The sequence below is a fragment of the Felis catus genome, chromosome A1 (assembly GCF_018350175.1).
Source record: "Felis catus isolate Fca126 chromosome A1, F.catus_Fca126_mat1.0, whole genome shotgun sequence".
In the NCBI taxonomy this organism is placed as follows: domain Eukaryota; kingdom Metazoa; phylum Chordata; class Mammalia; order Carnivora; family Felidae; genus Felis; species Felis catus.
The window spans coordinates 187,826,257-187,851,348 of NC_058368.1; the positions used below are offsets into that span (position 1 = coordinate 187,826,257).

Below are 25,092 nucleotides of genomic sequence, written 5' to 3' on the forward strand. Positions count from 1 at the left end.
TGACCTCTGAGATCTTTAACCTGGCTAAGGATCAGTTTTCTCATCTGGAAAAGAGGGAGAGGATTTAATTCACAGGATTTTAAATGAGAGCTTATGGGAAAAATCTCTGACACAGACTGGACAGTCAGTAATTTCATTTCCTTCTGCTACTTTGGAGATGCTAAACCTGCCCTGACTAGGATTTCCTATTGGCTTTTCCCAAGAGCCCCGTGACTTGAAATAGTCAGAACATATGGTGATATTTAGTTTTTTCCATTTTTGGTCCTTTTCAATGTAAAATTGGAATTTTGTCTCTGAAATTTACTAGCTGAGTGACCTCTTTGTGCTTCAATTTATCTCTAAAATGGGTGTAATAGTACCTACTTCATAGAAATAGCATAAGGATTAAATGAGATGCTATACTAAGGGTTTGTACTAGGGCCTGGTACACAGGTGCTCAATAATTGTTAGCTATGATTATTTAGAATTTCATTTTTTTACTCTCCTTAATACTGTCAGCTTTTCTCTCCTCCCTCTGTCGGCAATCGCAGTGCCTACAACCTCTTCTGGAGAATAGGCTGATTCTGAGGTGCAATCTGAAATAAATGGCTTCAGTAGATTCTTCTAGACATAACAAATGAAGGGACTTAAAACGAGAAGAGCGTTAAGGTGGGAGCATTAGGACACTGAAAAGAGTTTTTGAGCCTGTGGCAGAGAGCCCAGGAAAGAAAAAGGTTTAAGCAAGGAACCAGGTGCGTCCACTTTCCAGTGAATTTGGAGACAGCAAACAATGTTCACATGTAAGCCCCTAAATGCCTCAGGACTGCTCTTTGGAACATTCATCAGCTGAACACAGTATGCATGGTGTCCCTCCTCTTTTCATTAGCATTTTCCTACTTTGAAAAAAGTAGGTGCATTGTTCCTAGAAAGTGGAGAGAAGTCAAGGAAAACACTCCTGTGTGTGGGCTGGAGTGTCTGTCACGGGGTTATGGAGAATGTCTTGCACATCATTCTATCTCCAACACCTAGCACGGCTCCTACCCTAGTAGGAGCTCAAAACATGTTTGAAGAATTATTTTCAAACTTTAGATGGCCTTCCAAAGAAGCTTGTCGTGCCTACACGCTGCCGCAAGCAGGTCCGCGCCTAGAAATAACATTTATTCTAAGGGCCTCCGCGCAGGGATTCTTGGGAAGCTGTTCCCCTCGCATACTCCCCTTACTCCTCCCCTCGGTCGCCTTTGAAAGAACTAGCACGCTACGTGATTCTCTCCTTTATCCCACCTCTGAAAGCCTGACTGATAATGGGCAAGAGCGTAGACCAACCATAAAACTTTATTTCCTCTTCCAGCCAATAGAAAGAGGCGACAAGTATGTGGCTCAGCTTTTGTGACTTCCCTCGTCCCCTCACTCCTCCTCTAAGATTCAACATTTGACAACTCATCCCGCCAATGAGAAGTTCCTACTCTGCATGGGAGGGAGGGACTGACTGGGTGATAGACGCCCGCACCTGGCCAATGGAGTATCACAAGTGCGGGAGGGGTATAGGGCGCAACCAATGGCGCGGTGCCAATAACGAGCAGTAGGGAAAGGGCGGGACGAAACTGTTCAAGGGAGGGAGGGGAAGGCCCAGGGAACCAAGCAGCGCTGCTGCCGCCGCTGCAGCCCGAGCTGGAGGAGGGAGAAGCCAGGAAGAAAATGGCGGCCGTGGCTGCAGAGGCGGCAGCGACTGCAGCGTCCCCCGGGGAGGGGGGCGCCGGCGAGGCCGAGCCGGAGATGGAGCCCATCCCCGGCAGCGAGGCTGGCACTGACCCCCTCCCGGTCACGGCGACTGAAGCATCTGTGCCGGACGGCGAGGCCGACGGGCAGCAGTCTTCTCCCCAGGCCGACGAGCCGCCGCTCCCGCCGCCACCGCCGCCGCCGGGGGAGCTCTCCCGCAGCCCGGAGGCGGCGGGGCCAGAGCTGGAAGCTGAGGAGAAGCTGCCCGCTCGGGTGGCGGAGCCGGCGGCAGCCGCGCCTCAGGGAGGGCCCGAGCTTCCACCTTCCCCTGCACCGCAGCCCGAGCAGCCCCCCGCTCCCGAGGAGCGCCAGGAACCGCCGCTGCCCCAGCCCGCAGCCCCGGCGCTCGTGCCGCCGGCGGGCGGGGACTCCGCGGTGTCGCAGCTGATTCCCGGCTCGGAGGTGCGGGTCACGCTGGACCACATCATTGAGGACGCGCTCGTCGTGTCGTTCCGTCTAGGGGAGAAGCTCTTCTCCGGTGTCCTCATGGATCTGTCCAAAAGGTACTGCGCCCGCCCCAGCACGCCCCCAGGCCCGCTTGGTCCCTGGGGAGGGAGCGAGCCGGGACGACCCCTGCATCCCCGGCTCCCGCCGCCTGCACGCCCTCGGGTCCCGTGCGGCGCGGGGCGCGCGCTCCGAGTGGGGCATCAGCGCGAGCCCGGGAGAGGGCGGTCCCTGCCCCAGGTGGGCGCCTGCAAGGGCAGGTGTGTCACCAGGTGGGGGACGCGGGTGCCTGACGGGCTCGCGGAGCTCATCCCTCACCCCTGAGCCCCGTCCCTGACGTGGCCCTGGTGTACCCCCTCTGGGGGCTGGTGGGTTAACGCGAAATGCGGGAGTTTTGCGGAGAACCTGGTGCGGGGGTGGGGGGACGTTGCTTGTGGGGCACTTTTCTTCTTAACCTTTAACGAGGTTGAAAAAAGGGGTTGTGCGTTGGGGTCCCCAGAAGGTTAACTGTCACTCCTTATAGGGGGAAGAGTATTTGTTAGAAATGAACCTCCAGACTGTTTTTCTTACTGTTAGAACTAATTCTCACTAGATAACTGTGCAATAGGGAAGCACATTTGGCTAATTGAAGTGATGGTTTTAAGAAAAGCCTAAAGAAGAGAGATTTTTTTTTTTACCCTGTAATATCAAGATGGTGTGGTATAAAACTGTTCAAATATTGACTTCTAATACTGTAGATAATAGTATAAATTTATGTATTAAGGGCAAGAAGGTTGAGTTCACCCATAAGCCATTGTCTTAGTCATTTTCATCTCTGATTTAAAATGTTTAAGGGCATTGCTTTAAACAGGTAAAGAAGGTGTTCTAAGTCTAGAGTAAAGTTAATCTTTTTATTCTCTTCTTTTGCAGATATGAAGTGCAGAGACTCCCATTCACGGCTCTCCATTCTGTTTCCTGCAACAGCACACACTCTGACGGGTATCTCACCTGTTTGGAAATGGCTTATTTTAATATGTTTTATTTTAAATTTCTTGTCCTCCCATCAAGATACCAGAGTCCTTTTCCTATTTGGGAGAAAAAAAAAAAAACATTTAAAATACTGAAAGCGCTTGTAAAAAAAAAAAAAAAAAAAAAAAAAAAGAAATGTTGAAGTAGGGTGTTTGGGCAGGGGGGAAGATGGGAGCTGGAGCCTTTACAATTAATTACTTCTGTACATTGTGTAATCTCAAAATTTTTTTTTTTTTTTTTTTTTTTTTTGGAGAATTTTGGATTAGGACTTTTTGCACTTTTGTTTTCATAGTTAGAAAGCAGAATAAGACCAGTGTGCTTTCTACTGATGCGTTTAATAGTGAAGGAGAGAGACTCAGTAGTGTGTATGCTATTGAATCAAACAGAAATGAAGGCCAGTGATTGTGTGAGAATCTGGATTTCAAATCTGCAAAAGGAAGGTGCAAAAAGGTAAGTTGTTCCTGGCAATGGAATGGATAGTGCTTTTCTCTGTTGAGGTGCTCATGGTGTTGGTGTTTTATTTTATTTTAAAAAATTTTCTTTGATAGGAAGTTGCAATTTGTTGTTTGAGTTCTACTGTGCTAACCATGCTTCTTATGGACAGCAATTTCTTTGCTTGGAGGAGGTATTTTTATTGCAAACCTTTTGCATTTTAATGTTTTAAAGTGAAAGGATTCTGTCATTAAAGTTTTTTTTTAAAAGGTCGTTAAGGAAACCATATCAATCTTTCAACAAATACTTATTGAACACATCTGTGACTAAGGCACCGCTTAGTGTTTTGAATGTTATGAGATACAGTCCCTGCCTTCTGGAAGCTTATATATGGGAGGTAGCCGTTATGGAATTGGTGAGGAAATAACAGAGTTTTTAAAATTTAGCACTTGAAGGAATTATTATTGGACAAATGATTGACTAGTTGGGTATCTCTTTTTCATAATATAATTTGGAAAAATGGATCTGTCCATATATTTTGTAATCTGTGCTTTACCTTGATTGCATACTTGCATGTGCAGTTTGGGGTTAACTGATGATCCAGGAGATAGTCTTCATAGATTATACCATGACTATAGTAATCAGCTGCTTTAAAAACAGTTTGTATCCTATTTGAATTGGCTGTTTAATTAAACCTTTGGCTAAAAATAACAAGAACTTCCTATTGCGTGCTTATTATGTACCAGGCATTGTACCACTTGTTTTAGTCTTTATAACTCTGGTGGTATTTTTCATTTATATAGGAGGAGATTGAAGTTCATTTAATTTGGCCAGTCACTGCGCCTATGGCAAAGTAAGGATTCAAGTGTAGGTTGATCTGATTCTGAAGCCTATACATTTTCTATTTTCATATTAGAAAGTTGGGCTGGCAAATTTTAAACAGTAAAGAATTGCAGATTTCTGAAATTTAGTGCCTATCTTGATTTCAGTAGTTACATGGGATAATACAGAGGGTATGAGTGTTGGAGCCAAGCAGATTCTTCAGTCGGGTAATAGCCATGAGACCCTTCTGCTCTGCACCTTCCCCATTTCCTTAGCTGTAAATTGCAGAACACAAAGCAGTCTCTGAAGTCTTGGTTCTTGTTCAAGGAGACAGGAAAGAATTACATTTGGGAGACTCCGAAGTGCCTCAATGTATGTGCATGGTTTTCTTCAATCTTTAAAAGGGCCAGTTAATGCTTTTGATTATTTTATTCTGACATTATGAATGGTACAGAAATGTCTTTTAACGTTGGAAGAGTTGTTCACTGTGTAGAAAAGTGTTCAGTCCTAGTGTACAGCTTTTCATATATATGGATTGATCCGGAGTCTGCTTTTGTAAGCATTTGATGTTCTTCACCCTCCTGTCATTGTATTATTTTTTGCCTTATTTTTAGTTATTGAAGAACACATTTTTGAGGAGAATCTTTTTTGTGGAGAAAAGGAATAGGACACATGTGATTGAAAAAGAAAAAAGAGAGTGGTAGTACCACTTACTGAAAAGTAGATTGATCTGGGCAGAGTGTCAGAGTAATTGGGGTCTGACTCCTGGCGCCAGGCTTTCTAGTTAACACTGTAACTTTGGGCAAATCTTTATGCTTCTTTGGGCTCCAGTCTGTAGTCTGTGAGGATAATTCATTTTGACTTTAGGCAGTTCACGAACCCAAACATTAAACAAACTTCATGCCTCAGTTTATGTATTTGTGTAAAATAAATAGGGTGACCAGGAGGTCTGGTTTTCCTGTACCACCCCAGTTTGATTACTTCCTCCTCATATCTTCAAAGTAGCTTGCTTTGGCTACTATTTAAATGACATGGTCACCTAAAAATGAAGATACTTGAATATCTGGTTAAAAACTGCTTTTATGTAGCTTAGGATTTATGAAACTGAATACCCTTTCAGGCATTCTTTAGTTTATTCTAGGTTCCTCCACTGTTGTTTTATACCCAGCTCTCTTAGGTAGTTTAAATTACATGCCTACTCCTGATTTCATTAGCAATATGTAATGACAATAATCTAATACTAGCAGATAAAAATAATCAACTAACCCACAAATTCAGTTTGGTTTTCTTACTCCCTTTTCTTCCTTAATCTTAAGTAAGCTTTTGAAATTTTGACATAAATACATTTGTTTCATTTAGCATTATATAATAAGCATTCCTTCAGGTTGCTAAACTGTCTTAGTGATTATTTTAGAATAATAAATCAGTGGTTATACCATAATTTTCTTTTGTATTTTATTATGGGAAATGAACCTCCTTGTATGTATCATTCTTGCTTTGACGTTTATCAATTCTTAGTCACACTCCTTTCATCATATGCGCACCTCCACTGGATTATTTTGAAGCAAATTCTAAACTTATTTCTTTACCATAAGAATTTTGGTATAGATCTCTGAAAAGATAAGGACTTTAAAACCATAATTGTACTGTTGTTACCACAGCCCAAATAATGGCAGCAGTTCCTTTCTATTATCCTGTGGCCAGTCAGTGTAAAAATTTCATAGTGCATCTCAAAATTAACATCTCAGTCAGTATCTAAGTTTTGTTCAAATTAGGATCCAAATAAAGTTTATACTTAGTAATTGGTTGATGAGTTTCATAAGTTTTTCTTTGGTAGTTCTCTTGCCGTTACATTTATTCCTTTGCAGTTTATTTGTTAAACCATTGACTTTGGCAGAACTTTCCACATTCTGGATTTTTTTTCCAGTTGCATCCCATTGGATGAATTTTCATGATTTTTAAAAGTAGTTCTTTTCCTTCAGAGCAAACTGAAGGTGCACCAGCCACAGTCCCCTCAGGACCACTTTTGAAAGCCTCTCTTCCCTAGTTTGGGTCAGTAGAAATGATACAGGTATCACTTGCCTGCTAGCACACTGTAGACCTATCGCTTAAACACACTTTCAACTTTAATAATTCCAAATATAGAAAAATTTAACCAGTGAAGATTTTCTGCAGAGGGCAAAAGGCTGCAGCCCCAGTTTCTGAAAACGTAGTTTCAGCCTTCTCAATCCCTACCTGAAGGAACAGTATATACCGGGACCTATGGTTTCTAACTACACAGAGGGATCATTTAAATTGTTTATTACTGCTCTCCACATCTTAAAAAGTAGTTCTAAAGCTACTTTGAAATCCTGAAAAATCTCTCTGAATTCCATTTTATTTGATCTGATATGAATTAAGGAGTCATGAAGTAAATGTTTATGCTTAAAAACCCTGTGCATTTTAATTTTGTGGTACATGCTTATTAAAAGTTGCAGCTAGTTACATTTTAGACTTGACCTTTTACAAATATTGACTTGTGTGTGTCTATGGGGTACTGTTGCATTAAAAAGAATTGAGGTGATTTCTTTAAAAAACTTCAGATTTCACTAAGTTCTTAAAACAGTTTGTAGAAAATTTATTTGTTTTTTTTAAGGAAATATAAACCAAGACAATGATTTTCTTTCTTTACAGAGACCATGAAACGTATGGTGCAATAGCTCTACTTTTGGTGGGAAAAATATACAGCCATTCTGGTGAAGCAGTGAGTAGTGGTATTAGTAGCTTATATTAAGCATCCAGGTTGAGAATTTAGGTCCTGAAGTAGTATGCTTGAATGCTTGTGTTGAGTTGTACGTATTTAAAACACTTAAATTTTTATTTTATTTATTTATTTTTTTGGTGATTATACTGCTTATATCCCAAGGTGTTGATAAAAGGTTCCCACAGTAAGATAGCACAGAGGCAAGTGCCAACTACTTTCTGACCCAGACAGTTTTAGGACACCCACTACTAAATCAATATATATGTTGTATTGAGAGTGCGCTCTTCCATAGCATGTTGGACTGCAAGGATTTTCTTTTTAAGAGGTGATAATTGTTGGACATTAAAGACTTAGTTTGAGTGTAAAGAATCCTGTAACATCATGCTATTAAAAACAGATTTTAAAGCTAAATTTTATAAACTAGATAAACTAGATGTAGACACAAACTATGCCAGGCGTGTTTTATTGGACTTGGGGTTTCTAATGAGGCTAATTTTCAGCCTTTTATATGTAAGACAGACCATACTTCACTATATACTGTTTTAAAGCAAAGTTGTTGATGAAAATCGGCTTAATCTTCCTAAGATCTGTTTTTCTGTGGGGAGCTATTAAAGAGTTTGTGTAGTATGTGCTCATCTTCTCTGTTATGGCTGAGTTGATGTCACATTGATTAAAAAAAAAGTTCTTCATAGTTATTTGTGCCTATGAAGTACATCCTTATTTCTTGATATTGGCCCTGTTCTTCCTAAATTCCAGATTGATTCAGGCACATATTACCAGCAGAACAGAGCTTGTTCTAGTTAGTGTCTGATCTTGCAAGAGAGTAAGTGGAGGTTAAGTTACACTGGGTGGATTTAACAGAATGTTTTTGCTAAACATGTTGGGCAGTGGTTCTCCAAACAAATGTGCTTAAGCTCCAATTTGCAGTTTTAACCAAGATGATTCTGATGCAGGTGATTCTTGTACCATATTTGGAGATAACTAATATTTAAGGAGTGATTTTGCCAAAATAGTAGGACCATAAATTTGTTAAACCTGTTTTAAAAGTTACTGGTTAATTTTGATTGGGATGTAATTACAAAGTAAGCAGTACATGTGGAGATGGGCCACTTGGGTGGCAATTCTAGATCCTTAGTATAGAACTGGCAAATAGGTATCCTAAATCTGGTTACCCACTAGAAATTTAGTAGTCTATAACTTTTATCTTTTTTCCTTGGACCAGTTTTATATAGTCACCTTAAAATAGAATAGTGGTTTTTAGCCTTTTAAAACTCATGCCTCTGAAATATTTGATTTCACTGTCTGCATATTCCCATCTTCTAGGAAGGTTGCCAATCTTTACTTTCTGTAATTAACAGTAGCCACTATGTATTTCCCACTCTTAAACTAGGTCCTAGGCCAAGCACTTTGTATACATTGTTTTCACTTGCCTCTCTGGAAAATCCAATGAAGTAAATTCCGCTAATCCCCATTTCACAGATAAAGACACTAAGGCTCAGAGAGATTAAATAAATTGCCTGAAATTCTAAGTGGTAGATATTAGTAGGTAGTTTACAGATGTCCTTTTTGAACAATACGCAATTCTCTAAGATCGGAAAACAATCATGGTCTAAATCTAACACACTTCACTGTTTTTATCATTACCATTTAGCTTATGATTTTAATGGGGTGGGTAGAAATGATAGATGCCTTGTTCTTCTCTCAACCGGGCAATAGTTGCTTGCTTTTAAAGTATGAATTGCTGGGGGGGTGGGTGGTGCCAGGTGGCTCAGTCAGTTAAGCATCTGACTCTTGATTTAGGCTCAGGTCACGATTTCAGTTCAGGTTTGTGAGTTCGAGCCCATGTCGGGGCTCGGTGCTGACAGCGCAGGGCCTGCTTGGGATTCTCTCTCCCTCTTGCTCTGCCCTTCTCCTGCTTGTGTGTGCGTGCTCTCTCTCTCAAATAAGTAAACTTAAAAAAAAAAAATGAATTGCTTGGGGCGCCTGGGTGGTTTGGTTGAGTGTTTGACTCTTGGTTTCTCCTGGGGTTGTGATCTTAGGGTTGTGGGTTCGAGGGCTTCACATCAGGCTGCGAGCTGAGGGTGGAGTGGAGCCTTCTTGAAATTACGTCTCTCTTGCGCCTCTCCCTGGCTTGCTCTGTCTCTTAAAAAAAAAAAAAGGGAGGGGGGAGGGGAATTGCTCTTCACTCCAATTTAGTGAATACTTTGGGCATTTTTGGAAATGGGGTTGCTTCATATATGGTCCTGGGATGTTTTGCCAACTACTGAATAGCTTAATTGGAAAATAATTTGAAGACTAAAATATTGTAAGTTGTTGGACAGCCAGTTTTTGCTAAAATACGAATAGAAAAATAAATTGAATAAATTGTCTTAAAAAAGTCAGAAATCATTTAGGCCTCTGTGTGGTGGACCCCATTAGACATAATAAAAAAGAGATATTAAAAGTACTTAGAATTCATAATAGAAAGTTTGCAAACTGATGACTGCTCACATTAATGAAAAGGATCCTTTGATACCAGTGTTCATTTTCTTGGGAAAATGTCAACTGTGTTGCTCCACGTGATGTATAAAAGTGAAGTCAAGATTTGTCTGCTCTTGAGTGGTGTTGAGCAGCCGACTTGACACATGCTTCCTGAGTTCCGAGCCCTTCACTGGGCTCCCTGCTGTCAGCACAGAGCCTGCTTCGAATCCTCTGTCCCTCTCTCTCCCCAGCTTGTGCACGCTCTCTCAAAAATAAACATTTAAAAAAAAAATCAAGAGTTTACTATTAAGGAGTTAAATAATTTGACTACCATACAGATGTTATTACTATTTTTACTTTGAAGAAGACTGAAGCATATGGGCGCCCGGATGGCTCAGTCAGTTAAGCTTCTGACTTCAGCTCAGGTCATGATCTCGCAGTTTGTGGGTTCGAGCCCTGCATCAGGCCCTGTGCTGACAGCTCAGAGCCTGGAGCCTGCTTGGGATTCTGTGTCTCCCTCTCTTTGCTGCTCCCCTGCTTGCACTATGTGTGTCTCTCTCTCTCTCTCTCTCAAAAATAAATAAACATTAAAAAAAAATTAAAAAAAAAGACTGAAGCATAAGTTTATCCATAGTTCTCTCCATCTTTATTTCCAAACTTAGTTATCCAGGTAGGTTTTTAGAGGATTGGTTGAAGGTACATGATTGGGAGCTTAAAATCGAAATTATTAGTGTTTAACTCCCTGACCCTTCCAAAAGCTATCCATATTTTATAAGAGGGTTGAATAGACTTTTCAAAGATTGAGTATATTTTTTTTAATTTAGATGTTATTTAAAAATTTTTATGCAGCCTCCCTCCCTACCAGTTAATTTTAAAAGATATTTCCTGGGATTCTAGTTCATAATTGGTGCATGTTTTGTTTTTCTGTTGCTAAAGTCATCCTCCCTCCCTCCTTGCCCATTTGGGTACCCATAGTCCCTGCAGATTGCTCTTTTAATACTTGTAGTTTTTAATTAAAAACATGATCCATATTCACTTATATTTAATAAAATGAAAACATTTTAACTTTAATAGTTACCATATATTGTGCCTACTTATTATGTTCTAGGCCCTAAGGTGAGCGATTATGCATATTCTCAATTAATCTAGATGACAGTTCTTTGAAGTTACTTAACTGCAGTTCCAGTATCGAAAAAGCTCTTAAAACTGAACTTTTTTGTTACTTTTTTGGTGACTATTTCATCTATTTATCTATCAAACCTTTACATCTACTTATCCCATTTAGTGTGAATTTTCTTTCATTTCATTGCTGAAGTATTAATATGCTTGATGATAGGCTGCTTGTTATCTCAAAAACCAGAAAAATTCTGAACTGGGAAGCCTGTCTATCTCCACAGGGTTCTGAAAAGAGCGTATAGAGCTGTCAGCTCCTCCTCTCCCTTAGTGGGGAGTGGAGGTGGAAGAAAGAGGATAAGTAACTTGATGAAACGGAGGTAGTGGTCGTAGCAGCAGCAGTGAGGAACCTGACTTTGGTTAACTGCACGGATTCATGTGCTGGCTCTACTACGTACCAGCCGTGTGATCGTGGGAAGATCACTTAACCCTGTCTAAAATGGGGACAGGTCTAACACTTCACTAAAAGCGTTGTGGTGATGAAATCAATTAGTGAAAATAAGTATATATTAGAATAGTTGTTAGCATATAGTAAGTGCTATATGTATTAACTAAGTGGCAGATGTAAGCAATATGGTTTCACTTGACTAGACACTTACCGTAAATCCTGTTATGTTGCAGTGTAATCTTTACCTTTAAAACACCTTAAAAGGACCGTAGAAGCTTCAGGTGATATCTGTGACGTATAACTTGGCCTTTTAATAAAGAAGAGTGACAGTTACATTTTACTAGGGAATGAGTAAGTAGGAGATGCTTGCAAAATATATGGTGTGGTGTATTTTTTTTTTACGCACTGTCGCTCGGGGCAGATGGCATTTGAGGAAATTTTGGGCTTTGTCATGAAGAAAAAGATACAGTCTCAGAGAAATTTAGTCCTAGTGTTTCTACTTACTATATGCTTTTAAAACATTGAATAGGGCTTAGCTTTGAGAATGACATATTTCAGTGATGGAAAAGAATATAATTTTGTGCTTTTCTTTACACTTATTAAATGATAGAACAAGACTAGCATGGCTGAGCCTGTTTTTATTTTTTTAAATTTGAGAGAGGGAAAGCACAAGCAGGGGAAGAGCAGGGGGGGGTGGGCAGGGAGAGCTGGACCTTGGTCCTGTGACTGTGAGATCATGACCCTAGCTGAAACCAACAGTCAGTTACTTAACTGACTGAGCCACCCAGGTGTCTCTGAGCTAAAGTTTTATCAAAATGATGGAGACACTTCTGATCCCATCACTGTACAATCAGAAGCCTTCATTGGTCTTGTCCTTTTGGGGGGGGGGGGCAATTAAAAAAAATGTTTAGTTTTGAGAGTGTGAGTGGGGGAGTGGCAGAGAGCAAGAGAGAGGGGCAGAGAGAGAGAGAGGATCCAAAACAGGCTCTATGCTGACAGCAGAAAGCCCAACTCAGGGCTGGAACTCAGGAACCTCAAGATCATGACCTGAGCCAAAGTCAGATGCTTAGTGGACTGAGCCATCCAGGTGCCCCTTTCTTGGTTTTGTTTTAAGTGACTAGTTTTCTCCCTTCACCATCCTCTCACCGAACTTTCATAGCAGTGCCCTCCCTCATGCACAGTGTCTCCGGCATGCGTTCTCTTTCCGCCAGATGGATTATCTTTGTTATTGCCTGTGTAAGCTGAATTCTTACCTCTCTCCTATGGAATAGGGAATCAGGTTGCTCTGTGGTGACTCCTAGTGCATCTGGTCATCTGCTGATTTTTTTGTGACACCTGTTCACTGTTTCTCTCTTTCTCTCCTTCCTTCCTTCCTTCCTTCCTTCCTTCCTTCCTTCCTTCCTTCCTTCCCTCCCTCCCTCCCTCCCTCCCTCCCTCCCTCCCTCCCTCCCTCCCTCCTTCCTTCCTTCCTTCCTTCCTTCCTTCCTTCCTTCCTTCCTTCCTTCCTTCCTTCCTTCCTTCCTCTTTCATTTTTGAGAGATAGAACAAGCAAGTGTGGGAGAGGCAGAGAAAGAGGGAGACATAGAATCTGATGCAGGCTCCAGGCTCTGAGTTGTCAGCACAGAGCCTGGCCTGGGGCTCAAACCCACCAGCTGTGAGATCATGACCTGAGCCGAAGTTGGACACTTAACTGATTGAGCCACCCAGTCGCCCCAGTGTTTCACTTTTTTAAACCAGCTTAAATTGGTTACCAGCATTCACAAATGGGTAACCACTTTTTACCACTCCCTGTTTCACTCTTCAGTAAATCTGTCTAGGTCCTTCTCGGTGTAGGCCATTTCCTACAAAGCTCATTGCCTGGTCACTAATCCACTGTGATTTCTTCCCTCTCAGGTCTGTAGTTTCTTTTGGCAACAAGTATTACATTCTGGTCTTGCCTACTGAAGTTGGGTTCTAGGACTGAGGCTTGGCTTTATACTGTGAATAATTAGCATAGTTGTATCTGAATATAGATTTTGTGCTTAGTGGTACTTGAAGTGCATTTGTTGGCATTTCTGCTTAAGTAGGACAAATTTTTGTTTTTAAGTAGGCTCCGCATCAGTGTGAGGCTTGAACTTATGACCCTGAGATCGAGAGTTGCGTGCTCTACTGACTGAGCCAGCCAGGTGCCTCCAATTTTTCTTTTTTATGTACCTTCTTTGCTTAAATGTTTTGGTGGAGTTGAGGTGAACTAAATTTAAGATTATACCTTTTAGAAACTAATTAAAAAAATTTTTTTAATGTTTATTTATTTTTGAGAGACAGAGCGCAAGTGGGGAAGGGGCAGAGAAAGGGAGACACAGAAGCCGAAGCAGGCTCCAGGCTCTGAGCTGTCTGCACACAGCCCGATGCGGGGCTCGAACTCACAAACTGCGAGATCATGACCTAAGCAGGAGTCGGGCGCTTAACCGACTGAGCCACCCAGGTGCCCCAATTAATTTTTAAAACCTTTTTATCTTAAAATAATTTCAAACACAGCAGAGAACTCTTATAATAAGCCCTTTATCTAGATTCACTAATTTTTTAGCATTTTGCCATGTTTGCTTTATTATTCTTTAAATGTATTTTTTTCTTGAACTATTTTGAGAGTACGTTGCATACATCATTGTCCTTTACCTGTTAATACTTGTGCATTTATTTCTTAAATCAATATAGTTTTCAAATCCAGGAAACATTCACAGAGGACTTTAATTTGCAGCCCATATTTCATTTTGTCAATTTTCCCAATAATGTCCTTTAAAGCTTTTTTTCCTCCTCCAGTAAATGACCATGTATTGCATTTAGTTGCCATATAATATAGTCTACATGTAATAGGGACTTTTCCTCAATATTGGTTTGTCTGATAGTTGCTTACATGAGGTTCAAGCTATACAGGCAGGGCGGTGTTCTCAGGGCACCACGTCTGCAGGCACATAATCCTTATTTGCCCTCATTGGTGCTGTTCACTTGGATTGTCCTCAGGTCAAGGTATTGTTCTGTTATTCCTCAGTGTAGTGACTCCTTCCCTTGCACTAATCATTGCATTACTACCATGAAAATATACTGCTCATCAAACTTTTCCCTTCTGTATTAGGTAGATATATAATTAAAAATTCTTTTTAAATTTTAAAAGGCGCCTATTGTGTTCCATCCTAACCAGTTTTAAGTGTGTAGTTCCATAACTAGTGTTAAGTAGGTTCACGTTGTTGTGAAACAGATCTCCAGAACTTTTAAGTCTTCTAAAACTAAAACTCTAGACCCATGAAATAACTCCCCATTTCCCCTTCCCCCAGCCCCTGACAACCACCATTCTACTTTGTTTCTCTGAATTTGACTGACTTAGATGTCTTATAGTGGAATCATATGGTATCTGTTTTGACTTATTGCACTTAGCATAATGTCAAGGTTTATCTTTATCTATGTTGTAATATGTGACAATTTACATTTTAAGGCTGAATAATATTCCATCGTATGTACATACCGCATTTTATTTACCCATCTGTCTTTTGATGGGCACTTGGATTGTTTCCACTTCTTAGCTATTGTGAATAATGCTGCTATGAACACAGGTGTGCAATTATCTCTTTGAGACCCTGTTTTCAGTTATTTTGGATATATACCCAGAACTGTGTGTACAGGCGTGAAGTTTTAATTTTGGGGGGCTTAGAGGCACATTTTTATTTTGTAAAATTTTCTGTTGTGTACAGCTTATTAATTTCATTTGTCCTAAGATTAAATTTTGACATGATAACCAATCTCCAGAGATGTAATGTGAACCCAAATCGTGCTTTACAGTTTCCTCCTTTATGAGTTAGCCTGTTGCTAATTTAAGGAAGAAGTGATTTCTGAAAACATCTACTTGACTTGAAATAAATCAGGATTATTATTTTTCAAGTGGTTAACTGCATATAATTTTTTCCTACTGTAGATTCCTTAAGAGAACATAATTCTGGGAAGGAAAAGTTTATTTTTGTTTTCTGTTTATTGGAGGGAGGTCTGGTTCAGCCAGAACACTGGGGTCTGTCTCAGCTAACCTCCTGAATTATTTTCTGAGTGTTGAATTCCTCGGGACCCCTGTTTGCTTGCCTAAAATAGTAATACCTTAGTTTTTTGTTTCTTTATTTTTACTGTACAATGTTTTTAAAAGAATTTCCTCCTACAGTTGGAGCTTGGCAACCAGAATTTGAAGGAAGAAAATGAGAATCAGTTGTGCACTGTTAAACTGTTGTAAACAGGAAGGAAAAGAGTATAATCCTAGGTCAGAGATGAGGTGATTGAGGTTGCTGTGAAGTTAATGCAGATAAACAAAATACCGGCATTTAAAAAACACTTTCAGAATAAGAGGTAAGAGTTGTTGGTAAACATTTTTTGCTTTGTTTGAAGTGTTCCTGTGGAAAGGGAATTTGAATGATAATTTTTACTCTAAGAAGTGATGCCTAATTTAGGTATAGGATTGATTGGTAATGCTAGAAATCTTAAGCAAGCAAATATCATAATTTTATTAGTGGGTGATTAAGAGCTTCATTTAGTCAAAGCTAGAATCCTCCATGGAATTCAGACCTCTAAAGTAGAACCCAAATATTAGAAAACATTCTTATCATTCCTCTAATAGTCACATTTTGAATTTTGCTGTATTAAATACTTTATATTACATTGGTTTCACCTTTACATTAGCTGAGGATACTTTTCCTTTCTTTCTTGCCTTGACACAAAATAACAAGCACCAGTATTCTCCCTCCTCAAGATTTAAAACTTAATTTTATAGATTCACAGGAATTTGCCAAGATAGTTCAGAGAGGTCTCTGGTGTACTTCACCTGGTTTTCCTCGGAAGCTATTTTTATTTTTTAAAAAAGTTTTTAAAAGATTAAAAACCAAATTTTTTTTAAAGTTTATTTTGAGAGAGCTGCTTAGGTGGGGAAGGGGCAGAGGGAGAGAGAGAATCCCAAGCAGACTCTGATAGTGCAGAGCCCGATGCAGGACTCAAACTCACAAACCACGAGGTCATGACCTGAGCTGAAGTTAGGTGCTGAACCGACTGAGCCACCCAGGCACCTCTTTAAAAGATTTTTTTGTTTTTATTATTAATTTCTTTAAAAGATTTTTTAAGCGATCTCTATACCCAACATGAGGCTCGTGACTGAGCCACCCAGGCACCTCTTTAAAAGATTATTTTTATTTTTATTATTAATTTCTTTAAAAGATTTTTAAAGTAATCTCTGTACCCACCATGAGGCTCAAACTCACAATCCTGAGATCCAAAGTCACATATTCCACCAACTGAGCCAGCCAGGTGCCCCAGTAGCTTTTTTTTTTTTTTTTCTTAATTTTTTTTAAAGGTTTACTTATTTTTGAGAGCGAGAGAGAGCGAGTGAGCAGGGGAGGGGCAGAGAGAGAGGGAGACACAGAACCTGAAGCAGAATCCAGGCTGTCAGCTGTCAGCACAGAGCCCACTGCAGGGGCTTGAACTCACAGGCCATGAGATCATGAGCTGAGCCAAAGTTGGAATACTTTACTGACTGAACCAGCCAAGGTACCCAGGAGCTATTTTTAATTAAGCTATAATACCTGAATATTTTTCCTTTAGAGTTTTTGGGTAGTGGTTAAAGATTACTGAAAATAGGTAAGGGTTAGGATGAGTCCCTGATACATTAATACCTTCGTGCTGCACAAAGAAGGGGCGAGGAAAAGAGGAAAGATGCTTTGTGTTTTATTTATTACTCAAGTATTTGTGAAAAGTTCTTTTAGAAAAAGCTCAGGCAAGGGATGTTAGTCAGCCTTCCACCTCTCCGTGATTGAAGTCTTCCTCTGCTGAGGTCACCCTTTGAACACTCAAAGGAGACCTAAATACCTTCACCTTAGAAAAAGCGAAAGCAAAAGTTCTTGTTAAAAATTTAAATTCTGCTTTCCACCCTAGGGGAGGGTCTTAGGATTGTCTTGTGGCAAGGGCTTAGGAATCTCCATTTTCAACCACCACAGAGTATTATGTTGCAGATTTTGAGAAATTAGATTTTGTGATTTTTTTTTTTTTTAAGACATGACCTTTTTTTTTTTTTTTTTTTTTTTTTAATCCATGCCCAACCTGAGGCTTGAACTCATGACTCTGACTGAGATCAAGAGTCACATGCTCTACTGACTGAGCCAGCCAGGTGCCCCAAGAGGGTATAGTTTTGTAGCTACTTTATATTCTTACTAAGGTTACAGTATCGTAAATTAGTGGTTTTCAAACTTTTGAGCATAGTTACAAATATATTTTATGTGAGCATATGTATATACATACATAGATGAAACGGATTCATTGCAGTTTCATATACTTACACTCTGATTTTAAAAATTTAAATCATAGTTGTGATCCTAGAAATTGATATCTCAACCAGCATCTCCACCCTTAGTTACTAAGTGTTGCCCATGTTAGGGAGACAACTGAGATGGAGTGGTACGTTGATACCCCTTTTCTTCTTAAAGTGATTTAATCTTTCTGGTCCTTTGAGAAAGTTTCCTTAACAAATATTTTTCTGCTTTTGCCAATCATGCACCACTCACAGTTATCAGCTTGGCTCCCCCCCACCCCCACACCCTCTTTCGGTGCCATATTACACAATGAAGTGCCTTCCTGTGTTAGTAAAAAAAAACATTTAATGCTTGTATTTTATATGCTTAAGAGGGAGAGGTGAGGGAAAAACCCCAGGTATGAAATTAATGTTTTTATTAAACTCTGAGGAAAAATATCAGATTCCACAGCTTATTTGATATAAAGTTCTAAAATAATTGGCTAGATCATCCCACTTTGAGATTATAAATTAAAGTTATAGAAATGTTCCTTAAGTCTAGTAAATTAGTTGAAAATAGGATCAAATTAATTAAATGAAGTAAATTTTAGGCAAGAAAAATGGCTGACATTTTCCTGTTAATCCTTACCTGAATCCTTAGTGGTAGGAAATAGTGTTACCCATTTACACAAAAAATTTATCTAGTGAGGTTTAGTAACACCTATGGATATAGAGTTGGTAAGAACAGGTGTGAAAGTTTACCTCAGACATTAGGATGATTATGGTTTTAGTTATGCCTAATAAAGGAATGGCATGTTTTTTTTGTTCCACTGTGAAAACACCATGTGAGAGTGCAGGGGGGCAAAATGATAGCTTCTTAAATGGTAGAAATTTTATTGCTAATACCAGTTGTGGTTCTCACCTTAGATAAGTTACATTGTTTTATATAGCTCTATGTTAAAATCCAAGAATCACCTGTCTTGTTCTGTCATCTTGAAAAAGTGGTCATTGAGCATATAAGAGAACAGGCTAAATGCCCAGAGTGCCTTGCAAGTAAATAGGAAGCCAACATTAAGTACCAGATACTAGAATAGAAAGCCACTTGGCAGAGTCTGATAGAGGAGAGTGTCCTTTGTGGATTAGCCCAGATTCAAATTTGTCCGACCCTAGGTAAAAGCTTGCCTCTTCCTTTGTAGTTTGTAAGTATTTCTCTCAAACTGTTGGTTTGTGGTCACCAAATAGAAGACTTCAGGAAGAAAATGATTTGGGTGTTAGAACCAGATAGAACTTAGTGGTGTTGGCTCTTAACTGTATCCCTGTCCGCGTTTGGGTGTGTTTATAGTCCTAAGAATGTAATCTCAACATTTCTTCCCAACAGAGATATTCTGAACTCTTTGGGGGACATAAGGACATTTTAGAGAGTAGAGAGTATGAGAACCAAGACTCATTCTCATGAAAAACAGACATGTAAAACATTTGCATCTTATGAGTTCAGGCTGCCTGAAGCCGGTCCGTGGGTTCTAAGCACCTCTGCCTTAAAGGATTGATATTAGAATTCTATTCACTGGTATTCAAACAGCATCAAATAGTGCTTAAAAGTAATGTGTTAACATGTATATGATGACATTTTTTTGGTAGTGTGACTTTATTTTTATGTGCAGGAGTCTGAGTGTGGCAAGTTTAGCTTTAAGAGTTCTTGATGTTTAGCCCAGGAGGATTAAACCACAGTGATTTCTAAGTCTACATGAGAAACAAGGTTATGTTGACCCCTGTTTTATTAGAAACGGAGAATTGTAAAGATTCGTGTTCTGTACCAGGGCTTTGCAAATTTGGTCGGGACCAGTTTTAAAATCCATGTAATGTGTCATATTACATAATATGAGGTTAAAAGTATTTAGTGAAACTGTGGCATAAGTGTCTATTTATATATGTATACATGCATATATACATAAATGTTTTAGATTGCAGTGTGAAAATATTTTTTTAATGTGTGATGTGTGTTTTAAACAGTTAGAAAGCCACAGCTCTACACCTGTCTGCTTGTGTGCTAACTTGAGCATCTGAATGTCTCATATTTTTATGATTTTGCGGGGCAGGAGGTAGATGAAGGGCTGAAGAGTTAGGGTGCATGAGTTAAAGGAGCACAGCTGTCTTTGAGTCTTTAGTGATTAAACAAAGTTGAGATGGGGTTTTACTGATTCAGTGTTTTGGGATAGTTAAGGCTGAATTTGTTTTGTGAAGCTTTTGAAAGCTCATATAACCAGAGAGAGATATGTATGTTGCAGATTCATAGTCGCATTTACTAGACTTGTCCGTAGTCCAGCGAATGTAATATCAAATGTCATTTCATATTAAGCTACCTGATAGAATGAATGCCTTTCTGATTCAAGACTGAAAGGTCTATTTTAAATAATCTCAGTTATTCTGGCACTGCTTAGAACAATCGTTTGAGTTTATACCTAGACATATAATCTGTTTAGCCCTAAGATATGGGACCAATGAAAAATTGAAGGGCTTTGGGATTTTGGGGGTGAGGTGGTCAGTTGGTATTTGTTTTTATTCTTTAATATGAAATAGTTTTCAGGAAAGCCATACAAACAAACATTAGGTGTTGTTGCAGTTTAAGAAACTGAATCTTAGACACTTACTTAATGACTTCTTTTTTTCTTTCATTTCTTTCCAAGGTTTGGGCCCCATGGGATCCCTGTGACAGTATTTCCCAAAAGGGAATATAAGGACAAACCTGAAGCCATGCAGCTCCAAAGTAATACATTCCAAGAAGGGACGGAAGTCAAGCGTGAAGTGAACGGTGCTGTTCCTGATGACCCTTCTTCAGTCTCGCCTCCCGAGCCGAGCCTGGCTGAAAGCCTGTGGACTTGCAAACCACCACCTCTCTTCCATGAAGGAGCACCTTATCCTCCCCCTTTGTTTATCAGGGACACATATAACCAGTCAATACCTCAGCCACCTCCTCGGAAAATCAAGCGACCCAAACGAAAAATGTACAGGGAAGAGCCTACTTCAATAATGAATGCTATTAAACTACGACCCAGGCAAGTCCTGTGTGACAAATGTAAAAACAGTGTTGTTGCTGAAAAAAAGGAAATTAGAAAAGGTAGCAGTGCAAGTGACTCTTCTAAATACGAAGACAAGAAACGGAAAAACGAAAGTGTAACTACTGTGAACAAAAAACTGAAAACTGACCATAAAGTGGATGGGAAAAACCAAAATGAAAGCCAGAGAAGAAATACTGTGGTTAAGGTTTCCAGTATTGCTCACAGCAGAGGCAGAGTAGTCAAAGTTTCTGCTCAGGCAAATACATCAAAAGCTCAGTTAAGTACTAAAAAAGTGCTCCAGAGTAAGAACATGGATCATGCAAAAGCTCGGGAAGTGTTGAAAATTGCCAAAGAAAAGGCACAGAAGAAGCAGAGCGAAACCTCTACATCCAAAAATGCACACTCAAAAGTCCATTTCACACGTCGATATCAGAGTCCTAGCTCAGGTTCCCTTCCACCCCGGGTTCGTTTAAAACCACAGAGGTACAGGAATGAAGAGAATGACTCTTCTTTGAAGACAGGACTTGAGAAAATGCGGAGTGGCAAGATGGCACCCAAGCCCCAGTCTCGCTGCACCTCCACCCGCTCAGCAGGTGAGGCCCCTTCAGAAAATCAGAGTCCCTCAAAAGGCCCCGAAGAGGCCAGCAGTGAGGTTCAGGACACCAATGACGTGCTTGTGCCTGGTGAGCGGGATGAACCACAGACACTGGGCAAAAAGGGCAGCAAAAGCAGTATCTCTGTTTACATGACCCTAAATCAAAAGAAACCTGACTCTTCTAGTGCTTCCGTGTGTAGCATTGATAGCACAGATGATTTGAAATCCTCCAACTCTGAGTGTAGTTCTTCTGAAAGCTTTGATTTTCCTCCAGGCAGTATGCATGCACCTTCCACCTCCTCCACTTCCTCCTCTTCAAAGGAAGAGAAAAAGCTCAGTAATTCCTTGAAAATGAAAGTCTTTTCCAAAAACGTCTCTAAATGCGTCACACCAGATGGCAGGACCATATGTGTAGGGGACATTGTTTGGGCCAAGATCTATGGCTTTCCTTGGTGGCCAGCCCGTATTCTTACTATAACTGTGAGCCGGAAAGATAGCGGCCTTTTAGTCCGACAGGAGGCCCGTATTTCATGGTTTGGGTCTCCAACAACCTCTTTTCTTGCTCTTTCGCAACTCTCCCCCTTTTTAGAAAACTTCCAGTCACGCTTTAATAAGAAGAGAAAGGGCCTGTATCGCAAGGCTATCACAGAGGCGGCTAAGGCTGCCAAGCAGCTGACCCCTGAAGTGCGGGCTCTGTTGACACAGTTTGAAACGTGAACATGGACAGTAAGGTAGGCAAGAACCATCGGAAGGCGCCACAGATTTTCTAGTCTAGTTAGGAGTAACTTCTACAAAATAGCTTGGCCAAATCGGAGAGAGAAATTGTACTCAGTTGGCTGCTTTTTTTATACTTACCTTATAGCCATTTTTAGACTGAGAAGCTAAAATTGAACAAGCAATCAATTTGTCTTAAGGAAGTGAGATTTCAGCAGTATTTTTCAGTTTTGAAGTCGAACCATCCCAAGGCATAGGAGCCATAGCCTCAACTGAAAATGAATTTTTGCAGGGACTGTTAATTGCCATTTGTACCTTGTACTGTATGTGTGTATATTTATATATATATACACACGCATACATATATGTGTGTATATGCATACATACATATATACATACATACACACATACACATATATATGTATGTGTGTATATATATATATATATATATATAAGATAGAGCCTGTCACTATGTGACACAGGTTGCATATTTGGGATTGCAGTAAGGGCTGGTGAGCTGGGGGCGGGGGGTGGTAATAGTGTGGATATTTAATGACGTCTTGTTTTTAACTAATGAACACTTAGCCTTTCTATGTGCATAATGGCGCAAGAGTTTGATACTTAGGTGTTTGACAGACTGAGATGCTTGCTATTCAGTTGCAGACTGGGGAAAGAGCCCGGTATTTGGGGTTAAGACTTTCAAGGCTGACTAGGTTTTTGAATCATCACTCTCTTTTGTCCAATGGGGATTTAACAAAAACTTTCAAATTTCTGGTTTGGGAGTTTAGGTAGGTTTATCTTTGGATGTGTAAATAGTTGATTGCTAAATTTGGTCAGATTTCTCCTGACTGGCTGTTCCTAAATTCTTAGGATACGTCCTGGTAAATTACACTTTGTGAATTAATTGTCATATGTGTAATTGTTGCATTTTGGATGTACCTAATTTGATAATTTTTAAAAGATATTTCCGTTTAAGGTATCTGTTTGCAGGTCAGAAAATGAGAAAATGTAATTGTGTAATGCTCTGAAATGTAAAAAAAAAAAAAAAATCTGTAAATAAAATCGACTAAATCCAAATTATTTGTGTGTGTTTCTCAAAAAGCTTTGAAAAATTTCAAGATGGTAGAAAATTATTTGTTAGTGTGTAGAGGAGATGAAAAAGATCAAACTTTTATTTTCCTATTTGTCCTATCAGAGAAAATATCTGAGTATAGATGAAATTCAAGTAAGTTATCCTCATAATCTTAAAATGAAGTTTTATAGCATATAGGTCTGATGTGCTTCTAGATTTGAGACACTCTTCCCGCCAATTTCTCATAAACGTGTGGGGTTAATTTTCCTCATTTTTAGCCTTAATATTTCATCACATGGTTCTTGTAATTACAACCAGTCTCTCTTCCACCTGGTCTTCTGCCTCAGGTATCCTTGCTTTTGGGGCTAATTTAGATCACTATTTTTCTACATGGTCCATGTAGATTTAACTTTCCATTTTTAGCTTTTCATTGTTAGTGAAAAATAGATCTGATTGCCAGTGGAGGCAAGTTTATCCCAAGACTTTTCAAGTTGCTTTCATTTTTTTGTGTGTGTCTAACTTACTTTTAAATTTGATGCAATGTCAATTTGACATGGAAAATTGAAAATTTTAAGTAGAGCAACTTTTTGTGTAATTCTAAGTAATCCAATTTGAAATCTTTTAGTTACCTATGGAATTAATGGAGATTAAAATCCATAATCTGTCAGCTTCCATAAGGTTATGGACTTCTATGATTTATGCACTGATTTCTGCAAAAGCAAGTAGAATTTCTTCTGGGGAACTCAGTCAATGCTTTTTGATTATAATAAACACACAATTGAAAAAAACAATGTTGCACTTGAATAGAACATATTCTTTCCTGCAAACAGAAACAACTATACTATTTTTAAAATTCTTTGATTATAACAGGTTGAAAGACGTTCACAGCATGATTGAGGGGTTTTAAGGAATTAAAATATTTTTTGGGGTATTTGTTTCAGATTAATGAATTTGTTCATTCAGATATTTTTGAAAGTTTGAAATCTAAGGTTCAGAAAGATTTAAACAGGGCAAAGCAAAAAGTCCCTTAAAATATGTAATTTCAAGGCTTCATGTAATGATCCAGGTGAGTTTTATCTTTTTTTTTTTTTTTTTTTTTTTTTTAGGTGAGTTTTATCTTAACGCAGTGGGTTTGACTGTGAATATTGCTAATAAATAGAAGCTTTGGCAAATGTGCTCTGGTTGCATAAACCGAATTTGATTTATTTTAGAAGCCATGGAGAAAAAGAGTAACAAAGTCCTGGTTGTTGAGTAAAATAACATCCAATTTTATGTAGTCCATAGCACTGAGGGAAAGGTTGAAATATAATCAGTAATGTGCATGATCTCTAATTATCTTGCCAAATACTCCCTCTGTTTTAAACTGTGGCACATTTCATTTGAAGTTTCCATAGGGGAAGAAACTTTAAAGAACTGCTTAATCTTAAAATCTGTATATTCTAAACACTAACCCAACAGCTGCATAGTAGTGTTTCATTCAAATGGAGATTAAAAAAAAATTTGAGTATAGTTGACACACAGTGTTACATTAGTTTCAGGTGTACAGCATAGTGATTCATTTTCTCTGTACGTTATACCAAATAGAAATTTCTTAAACAGCTTAATGTATCCAGTAGAGATGGAGATAGAGTTGAATTGGATCATTGTAGCCATTTTCCTTTTACATTTTTCTTTAAAGTGGTCAAGAAGGAGGCATGTACTCTTTGTATGGAGATAACCAAAAGTGGTTTTTTCCCCTGGCAGAGAGAAAACTAGGCTTAGGCCAAATCACATCTCCAGTGGTCTAAAAAAAAGTGGCTTAGAATAAAGGATTAACAAGGGGAGAAACCAAGTAAAAATAAGAGGTGTAACAGCGAAAGATGTCTTTATTTCTAGAATTGGTCAGAAATTTAAAGCATCAGAGTATTTTTCTCTAGTTTCCCAGAACAGCCAAGTGTTAATCTAAAAGGGGTATCTTTTCGACTCATTTATAGATGTGGAACCAGAGATCAGCAAAATAGGGAAAGTAGAATTCATTAGTCTGGAGCCCACTCCTATGACTTGATGGACATGTATGTCCTATGTGCTTTTGAAGGGAAAAATCTATGAATAGTAACTTTAAGTTCATACTAAGTAGAATAGACAAGAATATAGGTATGAAGATA

General features: G+C 39.3%; 1 protein-coding gene across 16 annotated transcripts in view; it reads left to right on the forward strand.

Annotated features, from left to right (window-relative positions):
* The first annotated feature begins 1,582 nt into the window (after positions 1-1,582).
* Positions 1,583-25,092, forward strand: part of PWWP2A (PWWP domain containing 2A) — a 35,672-nt gene continuing 12,162 nt past the window's right edge. For 4 of the 16 annotated variants that reach the window (XM_023260070.2, XM_023260073.2, XM_023260072.2 and 1 more), the window contains exons 1-2: positions 1,585-2,258; positions 20,196-21,160. In XM_023260070.2, the coding sequence (XP_023115838.1) occupies positions 1,675-2,258; positions 20,196-21,160 (1,549 nt within the window). In that variant the 5' untranslated portion in view covers positions 1,585-1,674. Of the gene's footprint in view, positions 2,259-3,435; positions 3,658-7,134; positions 7,205-13,658; positions 15,588-20,195; positions 23,740-25,092 lie in introns of those variants that run through there. The other 12 variants (XM_023260066.2, XM_023260067.2, XR_006584449.1 and 9 more) reach the window with 8 other exon arrangements.